The 15,994-nt window shown below is 38.5% G+C and overlaps 2 protein-coding genes across 5 annotated transcripts in view; one reads left to right on the forward strand and one right to left on the reverse strand.

Moving 5' to 3' along the window:
- The window catches only part of LOC105357641 (myelin-oligodendrocyte glycoprotein), a 33,558-nt gene that overhangs the window by 10,720 nt on the left and 6,844 nt on the right, over window positions 1-15,994 (reverse strand). The gene's annotated exons all lie outside the window — the stretch shown is intronic.
- LOC111949256 (myelin-oligodendrocyte glycoprotein-like) lies at window positions 162-13,669 on the forward strand. Of its 3 annotated transcripts, none has more exons than XM_078935846.1 (4): window positions 162-280; window positions 10,693-11,007; window positions 11,094-11,281; window positions 11,360-13,124. In XM_078935846.1, the coding sequence occupies exons 1-4, from the start codon at window positions 256-258 to the stop codon at window positions 11,381-11,383; spliced, it is 552 nt and encodes a 183-aa protein (XP_078791972.1). In that variant the 5' UTR covers window positions 162-255; the 3' UTR covers window positions 11,384-13,124. The 3 variants fall into 3 exon arrangements, with proteins under 3 accessions (XP_078791972.1, XP_023821765.2, XP_023821766.2); XM_023965997.2 differs by lacking the exons at window positions 162-280; window positions 11,360-13,124 and adding exons at window positions 7,722-7,919; window positions 13,564-13,669; XM_023965998.2 differs by lacking the exon at window positions 162-280 and adding an exon at window positions 7,725-7,919.

Below are 15,994 nucleotides of genomic sequence, written 5' to 3' on the forward strand. Positions count from 1 at the left end.
ATGCCATCTTTTCTCCCTTCCTTGTTCAGAACGTTGAGCAGCTTGCTGAGATCCTTTTCTGCTAAAGCTAAACTTTTAAACTTTTTAAACTGAACTTTTTGAACATAAATATGAATAAAAACATGAACATTAATCCAGAGTAACTCAAGTTAAATCCGGTCCCACAACACACCAAACAAACAAGGAAACAAGTGATCGCGCAGCTATAGCGCTCGGATAAAGTCTTTTCTTACCGGCTGCCTCTTCAACAGATGAATGTGGACCACTCAGTTGCACACAGGTAAGAAACAAGCTTTAGACACGGACTGACAAGGCTTGTGCCTCACCGGTGCTTTTTCCTGAATGAAGTTTTTTTTTCTTAACTTTATTGAAGATACAGGATACAAATTCAAGTCAATTTTAAGTACACAGACAAAACAAAGAGTAACAAAATGTGCCAGGGGAACATAAAGAACAAAAGAGAAAAAAACAAAAATTATAAACAAGAGCAGAAAAAGCAGTAAGTTGCTATTCTGTACATTTAAAAAATTCCAGGGTGTCAAAGGTTTTTATAGCTTTGGGGTTGGAAGAATATTTTATTGCTTTGATATATTGGTTTAACTCAATCATAAAAAGTTTGAATAAGGGCTTTTTTTCAGAAAATTTGCATTTATGAATGTGGAATTTGGCTAGTATTATCAAAAGGTTAATTAAATAGTATTCCCTTCTTAGTGAATTATTAACACTATAAAAACCAAATAATATATCCTTGTATACCAAATCAAATTTCTCATAAACTTTACATCGAACAAAGGAGGTAAAGTCTTTCCTAAAGGTTGCTGTTGGGGGGCATTTCCAGAAAAGATGTATAATTGTTTCAGTGTCTAATTTACAGAAGGAGCAGTTTTTATCAATGTCTGTGTGTGATGAGGATTTGGCTGCAGCATCTGTGAAGAAGTTTAAAGCAAACATCCCTGGGTTTATTTGAAATAAAATATTTGGAGGACAAAGTCCAAACTTTCTTCCATTCATCATCTGGGGCAAATGTTCTCCAACAGGGGGTCACAAGGGAAACAACTGCAATATCTTTCTGAAACAGGGATCTTATTTTTTATTTCTTGTAGATGTTCTTGTAGTAAAGCAGGTCTTACCAATATTTGTTTCAAATAAAGAGACTGAATGTGAGGGCAAAGGGTGAAAAAGACCTTTAAATAACATTATAACACCTTTAGGAATAGCATCCATGACTATTGCTAATTCTTTGGGGGTAACTGGAATATTATAAGTGGTCAAAAATTGATTATATGACATTAAACACCCTCCTGAGCAGTCTTGTGAGGAGAAAATGAATGTTTATAGATTAGAGACCAGGCCAGAAGCATTTGTTTGTGAAAATTTGCTAATTTAATGGGCAACTTTTGAATGTTCTAGTTAGATTGGAGAAGAAAAGGGAGTCCAGCCAGTTTAGAAAATAAATAGTTTGGAATAAAATTCCATAAGGAATCTGGGTTGCTAAGAAATTTGTTAATCCAGTTGATCTTAAAGGTGAAATTTAAGGTGAAATCTAAGACATTAAGTCCTCCTGTGTCTATTGTGTTCAAAAGCACTTTATCTTTAATGTAGTGAGTTTTATTTTTCCAAATAAATTTGTAAAGCATTTTATCAACGGTTTTACATGTGGATGTGTTAACATTGAGGGCAAGTGCTGGATATGTTAATCTGGAGATTCCTTCAGCTTTGGATAATAAAGTTCTTCTTCTTAAAGTGACCTCTGAAGGGGGCACTCGTCCCTCTGAAGCCAGCGGTTAAATCTCTTTTTGGTCTTTTCAATTATGGGATTAAAATTTAAGTTGCATCTATCCTCTGTGTTTTTAGAAATCATAATTCCAAGATAAGTAATTTGTGATTTTACAGGTATACCATGTAAGACTGAGTGATCGCATTCTGAAATAGGTCAAAGTTCACATTTATTTATATTAAGTTTAAGGCCAGAAGCTTCTGAGAATTTATGAATAAGGTTGATTACAACGGGAATTTGATCTGAATTTTTCAGAAAAAGAGTGGTGTCGTCAGCAAATTGACTCATAAGAATTTGTTTCTCAGCGACTGAAATGCCATGGATGTTATTTTCCTGGATGAAAGCTGCCAGCAGGAATAAATAAGGGCTCACTGGACAGCCTTGGCGTACCCCCCTACCCACCTGAAATCTTGGAGACGTACCATATTTAAGTTTGATTGTACTGTTAGAATTATTGTAGAGAGTTTTAATAGCTTTTATAAAAAATGGTCCAAACCCAAATTTTTCTAGAGATCAATAAATGAATTCATGTTCTAGGCAATCAAAGGCTTTAGAAAAGTCCAAAAACAGAATAAAACTATTCTCATTTATTAGTTCGGAATAATCCAATAAATCTAAAACTAATCTGATGTTATTAGTAATGTGTCTATTAGACATGAATCCTGATTGGGATTCATGTCTATAATAGATGTTAAGCTTTGTTTAATTCTTTTGGCTAAAATTAGAGCTAAAATTTTATAGTCATTATTAAGTAACGAGATAGGTCTCCAGTTATCAATTTGAAGTTTATTCTTTTTAGGTTTGGGTATTAGTGATATAACACCTTGTGTCAGAGTAGGGGGTAGTTTTCCCAGATTAATACTTTCAGTGAGCGTCTCCAGGATAAAAGGACTAAGTTCTGTTGAAAAGTTTTTGTAAAATTCACTTGACAATCCATCATTACCGGGAGATTTGTTCTTTTTTAGAATCATTATAGCATCTTGCACTTCCTCTAAGGTTATACTGGCATCACAGAGTTTTTTATGTGTTTCACTGATAATCTTACAATGTTTAATAGAATCTAGCAGCTCACGCGTTTTCATTTCGGAGTAATTAGAGGAGTAAAGTTTGTTGTAAAAGTCAGAGCAAAAAGAGCCAAAAATTTTATGATCTGTTTCAATGTTGTCGGTAATTTGAAGAGAATCCAGAGAGTTATTGCTGAAATTAGAATTTTCTAGCCCAAAAAAATAGGAAGAACATTGTTCCCCCTCTTCCATCCACTTTGCTCTAGATCTTATAAATGCACCTTGTGTTTTCCTTTCATACATCTCTTCCAGCTTGTTCTGATATTCACCAAGTTCTATCAGCTCATTTTCAGTGATGTTCTCACTGCTTTTATTAGACAAGGCAGCAATTTTAGAGCAAAGTTCATTTTCCTCTTTCCTTCTAAGTTTTGCTAAGTTACTACTATAAGATCTCATAAATTTCCCAATATCAAATTTTAATAATTCCCATTTAGGGCTGAATATTTTTAATTCAGTAGCTTCTTCCCAGTATGATTGGATTATTTTTTTGTCATTGCTATTACAGTGTTGTGGGACAGAAGACTGTTATTTATTTTCCAGCAAACAGCCATGAATGTGGGACATTGGGGAGAGAGTTAACTTTAGGGTGACTATCTTATGGTCAGAAAAAGGAGCTGGATGAGAATTCACATCAATATTAGTGACATTAATTCTTCTTGACGTCAGCCAGTAATCAATCCCAGATTGTTTAGAATAATCTTTGGTGTGCCAAGTAAATGATTTTAACGAAGGGAATAAAATGCTCTAAAAACATCCACAATTTCAAATTTATCCATGAAATTTTCTAAATACGTATTGTTTGGATTAGTTTTTTAGGAGGGTGTCTATCTAAGGTGTTGTCATTAACAACATTGAAATCACCACCAAAAATCAAAAAGGCCTCAGGATATTTTTTAAGCCACAAACTAATTTTTTCATCCCATAAATCAAATAACTGCCTGTTTTCCAAAGGAGAGTTGTAGCCATATACATTAGAAATGATCACCACATTCTGGGAGATTAACAGCACCATAATAATTAAATGCCCGTTAGGGTCACTGTAGTGATGGATGATTTCCCCAAGAAATTTATCTTTTAAAATCAAAACATCAGCCATTTTTTTAGAACCATGAGATCCCCATAATTCTTTACCCCACTGACTTTCAAAAGTTTAAATCTTCCTTTGTGCTATTTTAGTGTCAGTTTTAGATCCACTGACCCACAACCAGGTGACCGTCCCATTAGAAGCTGTTAATGTGGCGCTCTCTAGTGGCAGGTGATGGAACCTTTTTCTGATGTTGAGACATGAAGCTTCTTTTTTGTTTCAGAACCATCAGATCTGTAATATTTTAGAATTCCTCAAACCTTCAGGTTCTCTAAGATCATCAGGTCTGGTTTTATGTTTTTTTTCTCAAACACAATTAAAAACTGAAGGGGATCAAATGTTTCTGGTGATGCTCCTAAAGTGTGGAACGCTCCACCTCAGTCCTGATGCTCCACTGATTCACCTAAAGACCTCTTTGTTTCTGCAGGCTTTTAGCTAAATGTGGGATTTTATGCTTATTTATTTAATAAATAAGTTTTTGGTAGCTGACAACAAATTTAGGAACTCAGCACTGGACTGGAGGCCAATACTGGAGAAAAACAAAGGAAAAACAGAAAAATCCAGTTTGTTATTATTTTAACCCTCCTATTACCATTGGGGTCAGATGTGTTATTAATATCTGAGGATAATACGAGCGTTAATGATTACTACTGTTTACACAAACATAAAAACAGACAAACATCGTCTGGCCATCCCTAAACATCCATCCCATCAGCCACAGCTGAACTCCAATTCTCTACTCTTGACATCCAACTGCAACCAAAGTAGTAAAGCAACAAGCAAACAGTGGTAAAGTAGACATGGAGGGGGCGGCGGATGGGGGGGGGGGGCTGGGAAGGAGAAAACTGTTTAGGAAAGTGAGGGTCATGTTGTAACTGATGTTGGAATTTAAAAACAAGTAGACTTTGAAGAATAATGTCTTATCAGTCAGTCTTCTATGAATATATAATTACTCTATTTCTAAGTGTTTGTGTTCTATTCTGCAGTTTCTATCATGAAGCGTTTGATGACCTAACCTAACCGTGATCTAACCTTACTGTTCTGCAGCAGTTTTTTTTAATAACTTATGCACCGTAGAATAAATTAACGAACTTTGACTTTGAAATTACCAAAACAGAATTACCAAATTTCCCCTTAGAAAGTAACTGTGTGTCAAATCTTCCAGATTGTCATCATTTTATGTCTGAATCCATTGAAAGAAACTTTCTCCAAATTCAGACGTTAGTTCATTGAATAGTCTTTAGAAAGAACCGCCACCATGAAAGGTGGAAGTTTCTAAACATCAAACAGAAACTTGAACTAAAGAACAGAACATTCATGAACTTACCTTCAACATGTAGACAGAACCAGAACCACACACATGCAGAAATCCACAGACTAGAACCAGAAACAGAACAGAACTCTGCTGCAGACATCATGAACCATGAATGAGACTGGAAGACGGAGCTGCTGCTATAAATACCAGTCAGAGAGCACTGTGTCAAGTGATTGACTGCACAGTGAGCCGCATAGCCTGTGCGCACAGGTGAGTGAGTGGTTGTGAGCACCCAGTGGTTGTGAGCACCCAGTGTGCCTATCACTGGGTGCTCACACCAGTTGGATGTGTCAGCAACAGAATGGAATGCAGGATGTTGCATTCTTTCTTTCTTTGTCTGTAAAATTCTGTGTTCATAATGTCAGGATTCTCTGAAAGAACGTGTTGCTGTCCCTTTCCACACAGGTAGAATTTTTTATTTATTTTTTTCATTTTTTGACTTTATTTATTATTATTTATTCACTTTTTAATATTTTTTAATATTTATAGTTACCCTATTTGTTCGTCTTATTTTATTTTATTCTGTAATTTGAAGTTAGATTCTGCGTTTAGACTGGAATTTGAAGAGAAAAGGAATTGAAATTTCTATGTATGTATTATAGAGATTAACAATAAAGTTTACTTTGAATATTGAAACAAAATGAATTGTCTAATTAATGTACTTCAGCAGCATGACAATATAATTATTTGTGTAAAAACAACTACAGCTGTAATTTATTGACAATCTTCTAAAATCTGTTGATTTAAAAGATGAACACAAATGAAAATACTCAAGTGCTCATGTAAAAGTTCTTTAATGCAAAGAGCTCCAGATCTCCTCTTAAAGCAGAAACCTGACACCATCAGTGTTACATTGATTTATATGTAAATCTATTGTTAACTTTTGGACTTTTTGTTTTTTCAGTATTTACTATTATTATTTATTGAGTTAGTAATTTAAATTTATTGTTATTATTTATTATTATTGACTTACTATTGGTTCATTATTATTATTATTAATAATATTGACTATTGTTGGGCATTTCTAAATAATTTAAATGACATGTCACAGAGGTTGGTTGATCCCTCGGCAGTGCGGGGGGGGGGGGGGGCTGTGGGTGTTTGACAGCTCCTGAAACCGATGACAGGTGTCAATCAGCTGATCGCAGGCTCCAGCAAACCTGATGAGATGATCATGAACATCATTACCAACAATAATCCAGTGAAAGTTTGACGTCACCTTAAATGAAGCAACTTTAAAAAGAGTTGACGTGACAGATGTTCTCTTTACGTGGAGTTTCTTTATTTTTGTTTGATTCTATTCCATGTCTGCTCAACAACACAAAACACTCTTTCAGTGTTAAATCTCACTTTTAGAATCTGTCTGATTGATTATATTTCAGACAAACAGGTTATTTCTGGTAGGCTTTGAGCCCCCCAAATGCCAAATATGTTTGGAGTAATGAGTTCTATGATTTAGTCTTTAATGTTTTATAAGACCTAAACATATTAATCACAATAAGTTTTATTTTTTAGATCTAATCCCTCTGATATGTTTCACAAAGACTCACACAGGACGTCACTCACCAAGAAATTATTGCTAAAAATGAAGCAGGAGTCCAACTCTAAAAAAATGCTCTAAAAAATGATAAAAGAGCAAAGAAAACGAAGTTATTTGATTTATTTCTTATTAGTATTTTCAGGCTTTCTTTTTTTTGTTCTGCAGCATGTTCATATTTGTATAATTTTGACAGAATATATTTCTATGGAGGGCAAAATATTATAAATTATTTAAGGTTTAACTTGAGTTATTCTGGATTCATGTTCCTGTTTTTATTCAAATTTATGTTCAAAAAGTTCCGTTTAAAAGGTGTAAAAGTTTAGCTTTAGTGTGTTCAGTAAATGTTTCTCTTCTTCGGCCCAAAACCTTAAGCGTGTTTTTAATTTAGGCGCCTTTATACCGTCTATTCAGCTCACTGGGCGTCTGTACCGTAAACTGGGATGGAAACACGCATGCGCAAAGTCAGTGCCGGCTGGCGAGACCAATGAGTTATTTAGTGATATATATAGTGATATCACTCATTGGGCCAGTTCAGCGAGACCGCACTTCCACAGACGTCGGCTCCAGTAAAATGACCGAAACAAGTCTTTAGGTGCTCGATGTTCCCGCTTCTTTACCGCGGCGACAGTGGCGTGTTTTCCACGTCTTTTTCCACAGTCGGTGGGAGAGCGGCGGAGGAACGAGGAATTCAAGAAGAAACGGTGGAAAAGATTTTTGGACACCAGAGTGATCATTAAAGATTGGAAATCCACAAGTGACTGTTTTATGTGTAAAACTTATCAAAAAGATATAAAACAACCAAGACAGACACACGCCGGAGTCGGGTCCAAGTTCATTCCGGTAATGGTTGCTTCCCTCTGCAGTTTCTGCACCAGCTTGGCGGTTGTGGGCGGGGCTGGTGCGTTTGCGTGACGAGTGTGACTATTGCCTCCTGTGAGTGCTACTTGCCGATTGTAGGCTTCCAGGCTGGGATCTAACAGAATATAGCGTCTCGACCCTATTTAATAGTAGCAGCGTGTTCGTCTTCCTCCCTCAGTCACGGTTCAGGATGTCTGCAGCAGAGTTCTCGTCTGTTTCTGGTTCTTCTTCTCTGTGGATTTCTGCATGTGTGTGGTTCTGGTTCTGTCTACATGTTGAAGGTAAGTTCATGAATGTTCTGTTCTTTAGTTCAAGTTTCTGTTTGATGTTTAGAAACTTCCACCTTTTATGGTGGCGGTTCTTTCTAAAGACTATTCTATGAACTAACGTCTGAATTTGGAGAAAGTTTGTTTCAATGGATTCAGACACAAAATGATGACTATCTGGAAGATTTGACACAGTTTCTCTGTACGGGTGATTTTATTTTCTAAATTTGAGGGTAAAAGTCCATAAAAATAATCAGCCTAACCCTTGAAGCACAGTTTTTGCTTGAGCATGTTGTGTTGGTGAACACAAGCCGGGTTTGTGGCACTCTGGTGGGGGCTCCTCCCGTTCTGCCTTGGAGGAGTGGCCTCAAACTTTTCACGTCACCTACTGGTTTTAAAAGCAGCAGCTCCGTCTTTCAGTTTCATTCTTGGTTCAGAGATGTTTGCTGCAGAGTTCTGTTGTGTTTCTGCTTCTTCTCAGGAGAATTGTTGAAACTTTGTTTCAATGTATTCAGACGGACAGAAAATGAGGAAAATCTGAACAACATTCTTTCTTTGAATGTCAGACTTTTTGTTTTCTTTTTAAAAGTCAAAAATAATAGTAAAAAAAATAAATAATATTAAAAAATAAATAATAATAATAATTTGCCGCCCCCTGGCTTGTTCTTTTCCTGTTATTAAGTTACACTGTTTTGTCTTGGAGCGTTGTGATCAATAAAGTTATTTTATAGAATTGAATTTGCCGGTTAAGATCAACTGAGTGAGCATGCGCGTTGAGCCTCTTTATTTAACTACCATAGAATTGAACTTTTTAAAATGTTATTGATCCTCTGGAAGAGAAATTATCTCAGTACTATAGTTCTGCTAATTGGTTGAATGCTGTTGAATGTATTCAACCCTTTGTTTTCCTCTTATGCTATCTTCCGCCGTTTTTCGGCACTTAACGCCTTCTACAATTTTTAACCATTCAACTTTTAAATTGTTCAGCTCTTTCAGCTTATTCCTGGTATGACTTTTAGTTTTTCAATCGTTCAACTTTTTAAGATATTCCAGGTTTTCCGGGAACTTTTGCCCTATTAAAATACATTGGGAAGTTATGGTACAAGAGGTTGCCGGTTCGAGACCCGGTTCGGACACTTCAAAAAATTTTCATCCATTCAACTATTAAAATTTTAAACTCTTTCAACTTATTCCAGCTATGACTTTTTTGACCTTGAAATCCTTGAACTTTTCAAGACATTCCAGGATTTTCCAAGATTTTTTCTCCATTAAAATACATGGAGAATCCTTGAAACCTTTGTTTCTTTAAACCATTGTAACTTCAACATGCCTTTAGCTAGAAACACCGTTCAAACATTAAACTGCTCATAAGAAATTGTATTTCAATATAAGTTTTGAAATTATTATGGGATGGCAACACCAACTACAGTTTTGCGGGTGTTGCTATGGAGATAAAATTAATAGAAAAGCCGCCATTTTGAAAAAAGTGGATTTTCTATCAACTTAGAACATGTAGCTTTTACCAATATGATACTCTCAAACAATGTGTTTTTTTGAGTCAGTTGATGATGCTGATTTCAGTGCTAGAACTTTTAGCCATATTAGCAACATCTTCACATTTTCAAAAGTTTCAGCTTTAATGCTTAACTCCTTCTACAAACCTTGACCTATTTTAGCCAATCTACTATTACAATGTTCAACTTTTTCAGCTTATTCCTGCTAGGAGTTTTGCACCTTTAACTTTTCAAGGTTTTTCCAGTACAGTTCAGCCATTTCTTCAGCTAATTCAGCTTTCATTCAGCAGTACACCATTCAACCCTGCATTTTCTTCTGGAAATGCAGCTCCTTCTAGTTCTTCTCATTCTCCATTTTGACTGTTTTCCTCCACTTTGGTCTGAAATCTTCTGCTGGTGCATCGTTGATACAATCAGCTGTTGACGCCTGATTGTTGAAACGAACACAGACGTCTTCGTCAACCTGAAGATGCTGGAAAGTCGTGGGAGAATAGCAAGTAGCAAACATTAGACCACTCCCACCCATAAGAGGACTGATCTAGTATCTACTGACAGTTCATCATAGTTTCTCATCCGTTTACCAAGTCTAACGTCTCTGCTCTTCACAAACTCTGAACAAGTCTGCGTTTCAGTCTTAGTTCAGTCCTGATGGATGAATTCTGGTCTGTTTCTGCTTCTTCTCTGCAGAATTGTTGAAAGTTGTTTCAATGTATTCAGACAAACAGAAAATGATTAAAATGTGGAAGATTTGACACACAGATTATTTGTACTTGGAACCTTTTATCCTTTTTTAGTTTAAACCAAAGTAAAAGTCTGTTAATTTCTAACTATGCATCTGCTGTGAATATTTCAAACCATGTTTTAGTTTGTTTTCCTCAAATGTTCCTCAGAAACTGAGGATTCAGTCAGTGATCAAAGACTTTAAAGTAGAAACTGTTTTGGTAGAAATGAGGTGAAAGACTGAAAACATTTGACTAAATGAATAATCATCAGGAATCATTGATTGAAATGTGTCTTTAGATAGAATTAGAAAAGACTATTGCTTTAATCCTCTTTACTCATTTCTGGATTGGATTCTAGTTTGGATTGGACTTTTATTTTGAAAGGATTTGTCTTTGGTCCAATCAAAGTCCCATGTCCTTTGGTCTGATATCTATGTGGACAGAAATACTTTGGATCTTTTAGAAGCAGAAATCAAACATTGAGAAGACATTTTCACTTGGAGGTAAAGACTCAGATTTAGAAAAGTTTCTTCCTGTTTTCTTTGTTTCCAGGTGAACCAATCATTGCTGCTCCTGGTGATGATGTCATCCTGCCGTGCCGCCTGGACTCTCAGGAGGATCTGCAGGATCACAGCGTGGAGTGGATCAAAGAGGACATGAAGCGTTTTGTATATCTGTACTCGGATGGACAGACCATAACTGAACACATGAACGAGTCGTTGATCCCGAGAGTGTCTCTGGACCAAGACGGACTAAAACGAGGAGACGTGACGTTAAAGATCAGGAACGTGTCGCTCCAGGATGAGGGGAAGTACAGATGCTTCATTCCTGGGAAGAACTTCAGGGAGACGGTTCAGCTGGTTGTTGGTGAGTTTGCTCTGCAGGTTCTCCCTCACATGAAGAACATTTGTCCTGAACAGCAGGCAGGAAATGATGTCATCTCTTTGTTTCAGAGCCAAACGGAGTCAGAGCTCCAACCATGGAAACATCCCAGGTTGACATCATCTCCACTCCAGATCCAGGAGGAGACCGGATCTGGATCAGTCGCTCCAGACCGGCTCTCTGGATCCTTCTTGGACTTTTTCCCTCAGTGATCCTCTCTGGTGTTTGTGTTTGTGTCTGTCAGAGGAAACAACCAGAAGTGAGTCCTGAATTCTCTGATCTCTCATCTTTCTGCAGGAATCTTCAGTTTCTAACATCCTTTGTTTTCTTCATGTAGGGTCAGAATCCTCCTCTGGTCTGAAGACATCCCATCTCTCCAAAGCTGCTTTGATCGTCTTCAAGGATTGAAGAGACTTTCTGAAGCTGCAGCCACATGGAGACGCTACACGCCCGTCACCGCTGTGTTACCGTGGATGGAAACTGGTCCATGAAGACGTGATGATGCTCTGGTTCTGACCCGTTTCTGCCTGATGGTTGGAACTCCTTCATTTATCTGGAGAACCTTCTGGATCTGTTTCTGCGGTTCTCAACTCCTGAACTCTGAAGGTGTGCTGGATCACCGTAAAGTCTGAAGGTCTGAGGTTTAGGACGATGTTTGTGGATCTCAGTGGTTTGAAGTGTTGATCCAGGTTGATCTGAAGTGTTGAGAGTTTGGTTCATGTTCTCCTTCAGGAACCGACCCACAGCAGGTCTGTTCAGGTTCCTGTGGTTCTTGGTGTTCTTCTAGACAACATCAAAGGTGTCTGTGAGCTAAAATGTTGGAAGTTCTACCAGAACAAAGTGAAATGAACACAGACAGACAGTTGAAACCTGAGAGTCTCAGGGTTTTTTCAAACTGAAAGTGACCTCAAGAGGTCGTGTCATAAAGGGGAGATATTGTGTTGTCTGAAAGAATAACCCGTCCCTGGTATTTATTATAGGACTAAGCTGTGATTTTTTTTGGTGCTATTTTCCTGAAGCTGCTCTGATATTTAGACTCTTAAACCGCACAGTTCAAAACTTTTACATTTATGTATTTAATCAATGTGTTGTGGGCCGTCAGGGCCTTCAAGACCTTCTCTGAAGGCCTAAAAAATAACTGAATCATGTTGTCAGTGTTCTGACTTTTCCCTAACAAAGAGAAGAACCACACAGGAGATGAGAATTTTTGCCAGACTTTGCAGAAAGAGGAGCTTGTCTGTCACAGAGGAGTTCTGCCTTCCCACGTCATTGTTTTCTTACTGAAAGATAGAATTCAGACCATAATATTATGGTGATTATAGCGTGTAAGCAAACGATAATTACGTAACCCTAACACATGTAGTAATAATATTTTGTCCATGCATACTCATTCAATCATCCCAAATGGTCCGTCCATTCCCTTTTATTGTGTTTATGACGGTTATGCTGCTTCCAGACAGACGTATTTTTGCATTGGACTATTTAACCAATCGCATTTCAGCTGTACTTTTTTGCCAGGCAGGGTAAGGACCTTCACTCTCTGTTCTGAAGGTCCTGTGATGCGAAATCAATGTCGGTCATTCATTTCTTTCAACCAATCAGATTTTGAGATGGTGTCAGCAGGGCCTTCTAGCAGGCCTATGCAATGTCCCACTTTTCAGACCTTCTGATTGGACAGAAGTTTCAGGAAGTCACATGCAGCCTCGTCCAGTTTGACACAGATCCACAGAGAACTTCTGGATCGGTTAAACAGACTGACTGTGATGTACTCCATGGAGGATTTAGTTAGGTTTAAGGTGAAAACCCAAGTGAAGGCATTTATTATGATAAATACCATAATAAATAATATTCATAATGTATGTGATTGTTTTCAATGTGTTTGTGCTGGCTGTAGTTGCATGGTGAGATTTCTTTAGTTTTGTTTATCCAGTTTATTTAGAGAAATAAAAATGGTTCATGAAGGGTTAAATGATTCAGACGTAGCTCTACTGAAGGCCCAGGTGTGTAATGTACGATCCACCACTGGATTTAAGAGAGAAATGTCACAGCAGAAAAACAACAGTGAAGGTAAAACTGTGAAATCAATAAAAAGATGAACCCTCCTGCGTTTATGGTCTGGATCTTTTTTCCTGAATGGACAAGTTTCATTGAAGTGATTAACATGGTCACACCTATGGTGCACCAATAACTGCATTATTCATGTCAGAAAAGCTGCTGTTCATGTCTGATTTTGGTCTTTGACTCAAAGTCATCCAGAGATCCAGTCCTGTGGATGTTATGGGGGGGAAAGTTCCTGCTCCGTGGGACCCCTAGTGGACGATCATGACACTACAATGTGAGATCAGGTTACAGCAAATCTGTGGGGAGTGTCACCTGAAGGAGTAACAGCAGCAGAACAGACTTCTACTCTCCTGTCTCAGTCTCGGTTCATGATGTCTGCAGCAGAGTTCTGTTGTGTTTCTGCTTCTTTTCTGTGGATTTCTGCATGTTTGTGGTTCTGGTTCTGTTCAGGTTCTTCCATCCTTTGTTTTCTTCATGTAGGGTCAGAAACCTCCTCTGGTCTGAAGGCATCCCATCTCTCCAAAGCTGCTTTGCTCGTCTTCAAGGATTGAAGAGACTTTTCAGAATAAAGATCAGGATCCACTGCAGTTCGCATACAGGGAGAGAGTAGGGGTGGAGGACACAATCCTCTACTTGCTACACTGCACCTATTCTCACCTGGATGAAGGAGGTGACGCTGTGAGAATGCTTTTCTTTGACTTCTCCTGTGCCCTTAACACCATCCATCCTCACCTGCTGCAGCAGAAGCTCACCAGGATGACTGTGCAACCATTCTTGGTGTCCTGGATCATGGACGTTTTGACCAACAGGGAGCAGTATGTCCGCATGGGGGGTCTGTCTCCAGTACCCTCAGCTGCAGTGTAGGGGCACCACAGGGGACTGTGCTGTCTCCTCTTCTTTTCTCGCTGTATACGTCCGACTTCCGCTATAACACCTCAACCTGCCACATGCAGAAGTTCTAAGACGATACAGCTAAAGTGGCTTACATCAAAGGAGAAGAGGAGGGGGAGTACAGGCGGCTGGTGGAGGACTTTGTGGCCTGGTGTGGGGAGAATAAGCTGCAGCTGAACATCCAGAAGACCAAGGAGATGGTTCTGGATTTCAGAAGGAAAGCCCGAACTCCTCAGCCCGTGCAGATAGAGGGAGAAAGTGTGGAGATGGTACAGACCTACAAGTACCTGGGGGTTGTGTTGGACCACAAGCTGGACTGTACAAACACGGACCAGCTTTACAAGAAGACCCAATCCAGGCTGTACTTTCTCTGGAGGCTGCGCTCCTTTAACATCTGCACTAAACTGCTCCACATGTTTTATCAGTCAGTGGTGGAAAGTGCTCTCTTCTATGCTGCTGTGTGCTGGTGCAATAGCAGCAAGAAGAACATCTCCAGGCTCAACAAGATCATCAAGAGGGCGAGCTCTGTGGTGGGACTGAAGCTGGATCTTGTGGAGGAGGTGGCAGAACAGAAAAGTCTGAGCAGGTTCAGGGCCATCATGAGGAATCCCTCACATCCCTACATGAGGCCTTCACCAGCAGGAGGAATACATTCAGCAGCAGACTGCTGTCCCAGCGCTGCTCCACAGAAAGACTGAAGCCATCGTTTGTTCCTCGTGTCATCAGGCAATACAATCCTCTGGCAGGACATCTTAGAAGCAATTTCTTGTAATTCTTGTTTTTACTTATTTATTTCATTTCATTTTCTTACCCACTGTTTTTTATATTATTTATCTTTTTATCTATTAATCTTTTTAGTCTATTGCTATTTTTTACTATTTTTATTGTCTATTCTATTCTATTCTATTCTATTCTATTCTATTCTATTCTATTCTATTCTATTCTATTCTATTCTATTCTGTTCTATTCTGTTCTATTCTATTCTATTCTATTCTATTCTATTCTATTCTATTCTAAAGTTCTACCTGGAGAACCTAAAGTCACCGACCTCGGTCCATCCAGGACAACAATGAGTCACATCAGCATCTGCCCCCACGGTTAGCAGTAAGGGGGCAACGGTTGACGATGAACCGGGATCCATCAGTAGCCACGGTTCTGCACACGTGGACCGGAGAACCCCAACCCAGTGGCGTTCATCATCTAGTAATCATCTGTTTGTGTTTCTCAGAATAAAATGCACTAAAATGCACTTTTGTTTATCTGGACGTCTTGATGTTTTTCTAGGAATATCTTGAGTTCAGAAATGTCTTTAGTGTTTTTAGAAATCGTCCTCAGTGAGAAAATGATTGCAGTGGTTTCTGGTCTGTGTGTGTTTGTAAATACTTGATGTATTTTTGTATGAACTATGTGTTTGAAACATGAAATAAATCGTCTGTCAGCTTTAATCTGGTAGTTTTGTCCTGTTTTTTCCTTCTTCCTGACCTTAAACTGATCTGAAGCGTGACTCTGAAAGCGTGACTCCATCCCATCAGTGAGTCTGGGATCCGCTGCAGACCTAGCTAGGACTCTAACGCTGAACGCTCACATCTTTCTGATGCTAGCGGAGTGTGGCGCTCAGTTCAGTGGGAACACGCGTGTGCAGTGATGTCACAGGATGTTCCATGGCCCATCTGGATGTCATTGAAGTGTTTGACGGTGAGGATGATGATTGGCTGACAGCCATTGACCAAATCCACATCTGGATGTTGTGGTTGATTTCTGTTGGATGTCCTGTTATCTAGCCACACTTGGATTGCAGCTGAAGTGAGATGATTCTGGATCATCCATGAGGATTTCCTCCAGGATCTGTTCCATGGTGTGTGATTCATGTCACTGTTTCCTGAAACCATGAAGGAATGTTTTCTGAAGATGATCAATCATCAAGAAGATCTCCATTTGGTTCCTAAAAGTAATCTGCATTGATCTGGTTGTTTGTTTCTAATCAAAGAATTTGATTATTTCTGTCAGGAGTTTGATAAAT

This window comes from Oryzias latipes, chromosome 18, assembly GCF_053564925.1.
Source record: "Oryzias latipes strain Hd-rR chromosome 18, Olatipes_Hd-rR_3.1".
NCBI lineage: Eukaryota > Metazoa > Chordata > Actinopteri > Beloniformes > Adrianichthyidae > Oryzias > Oryzias latipes.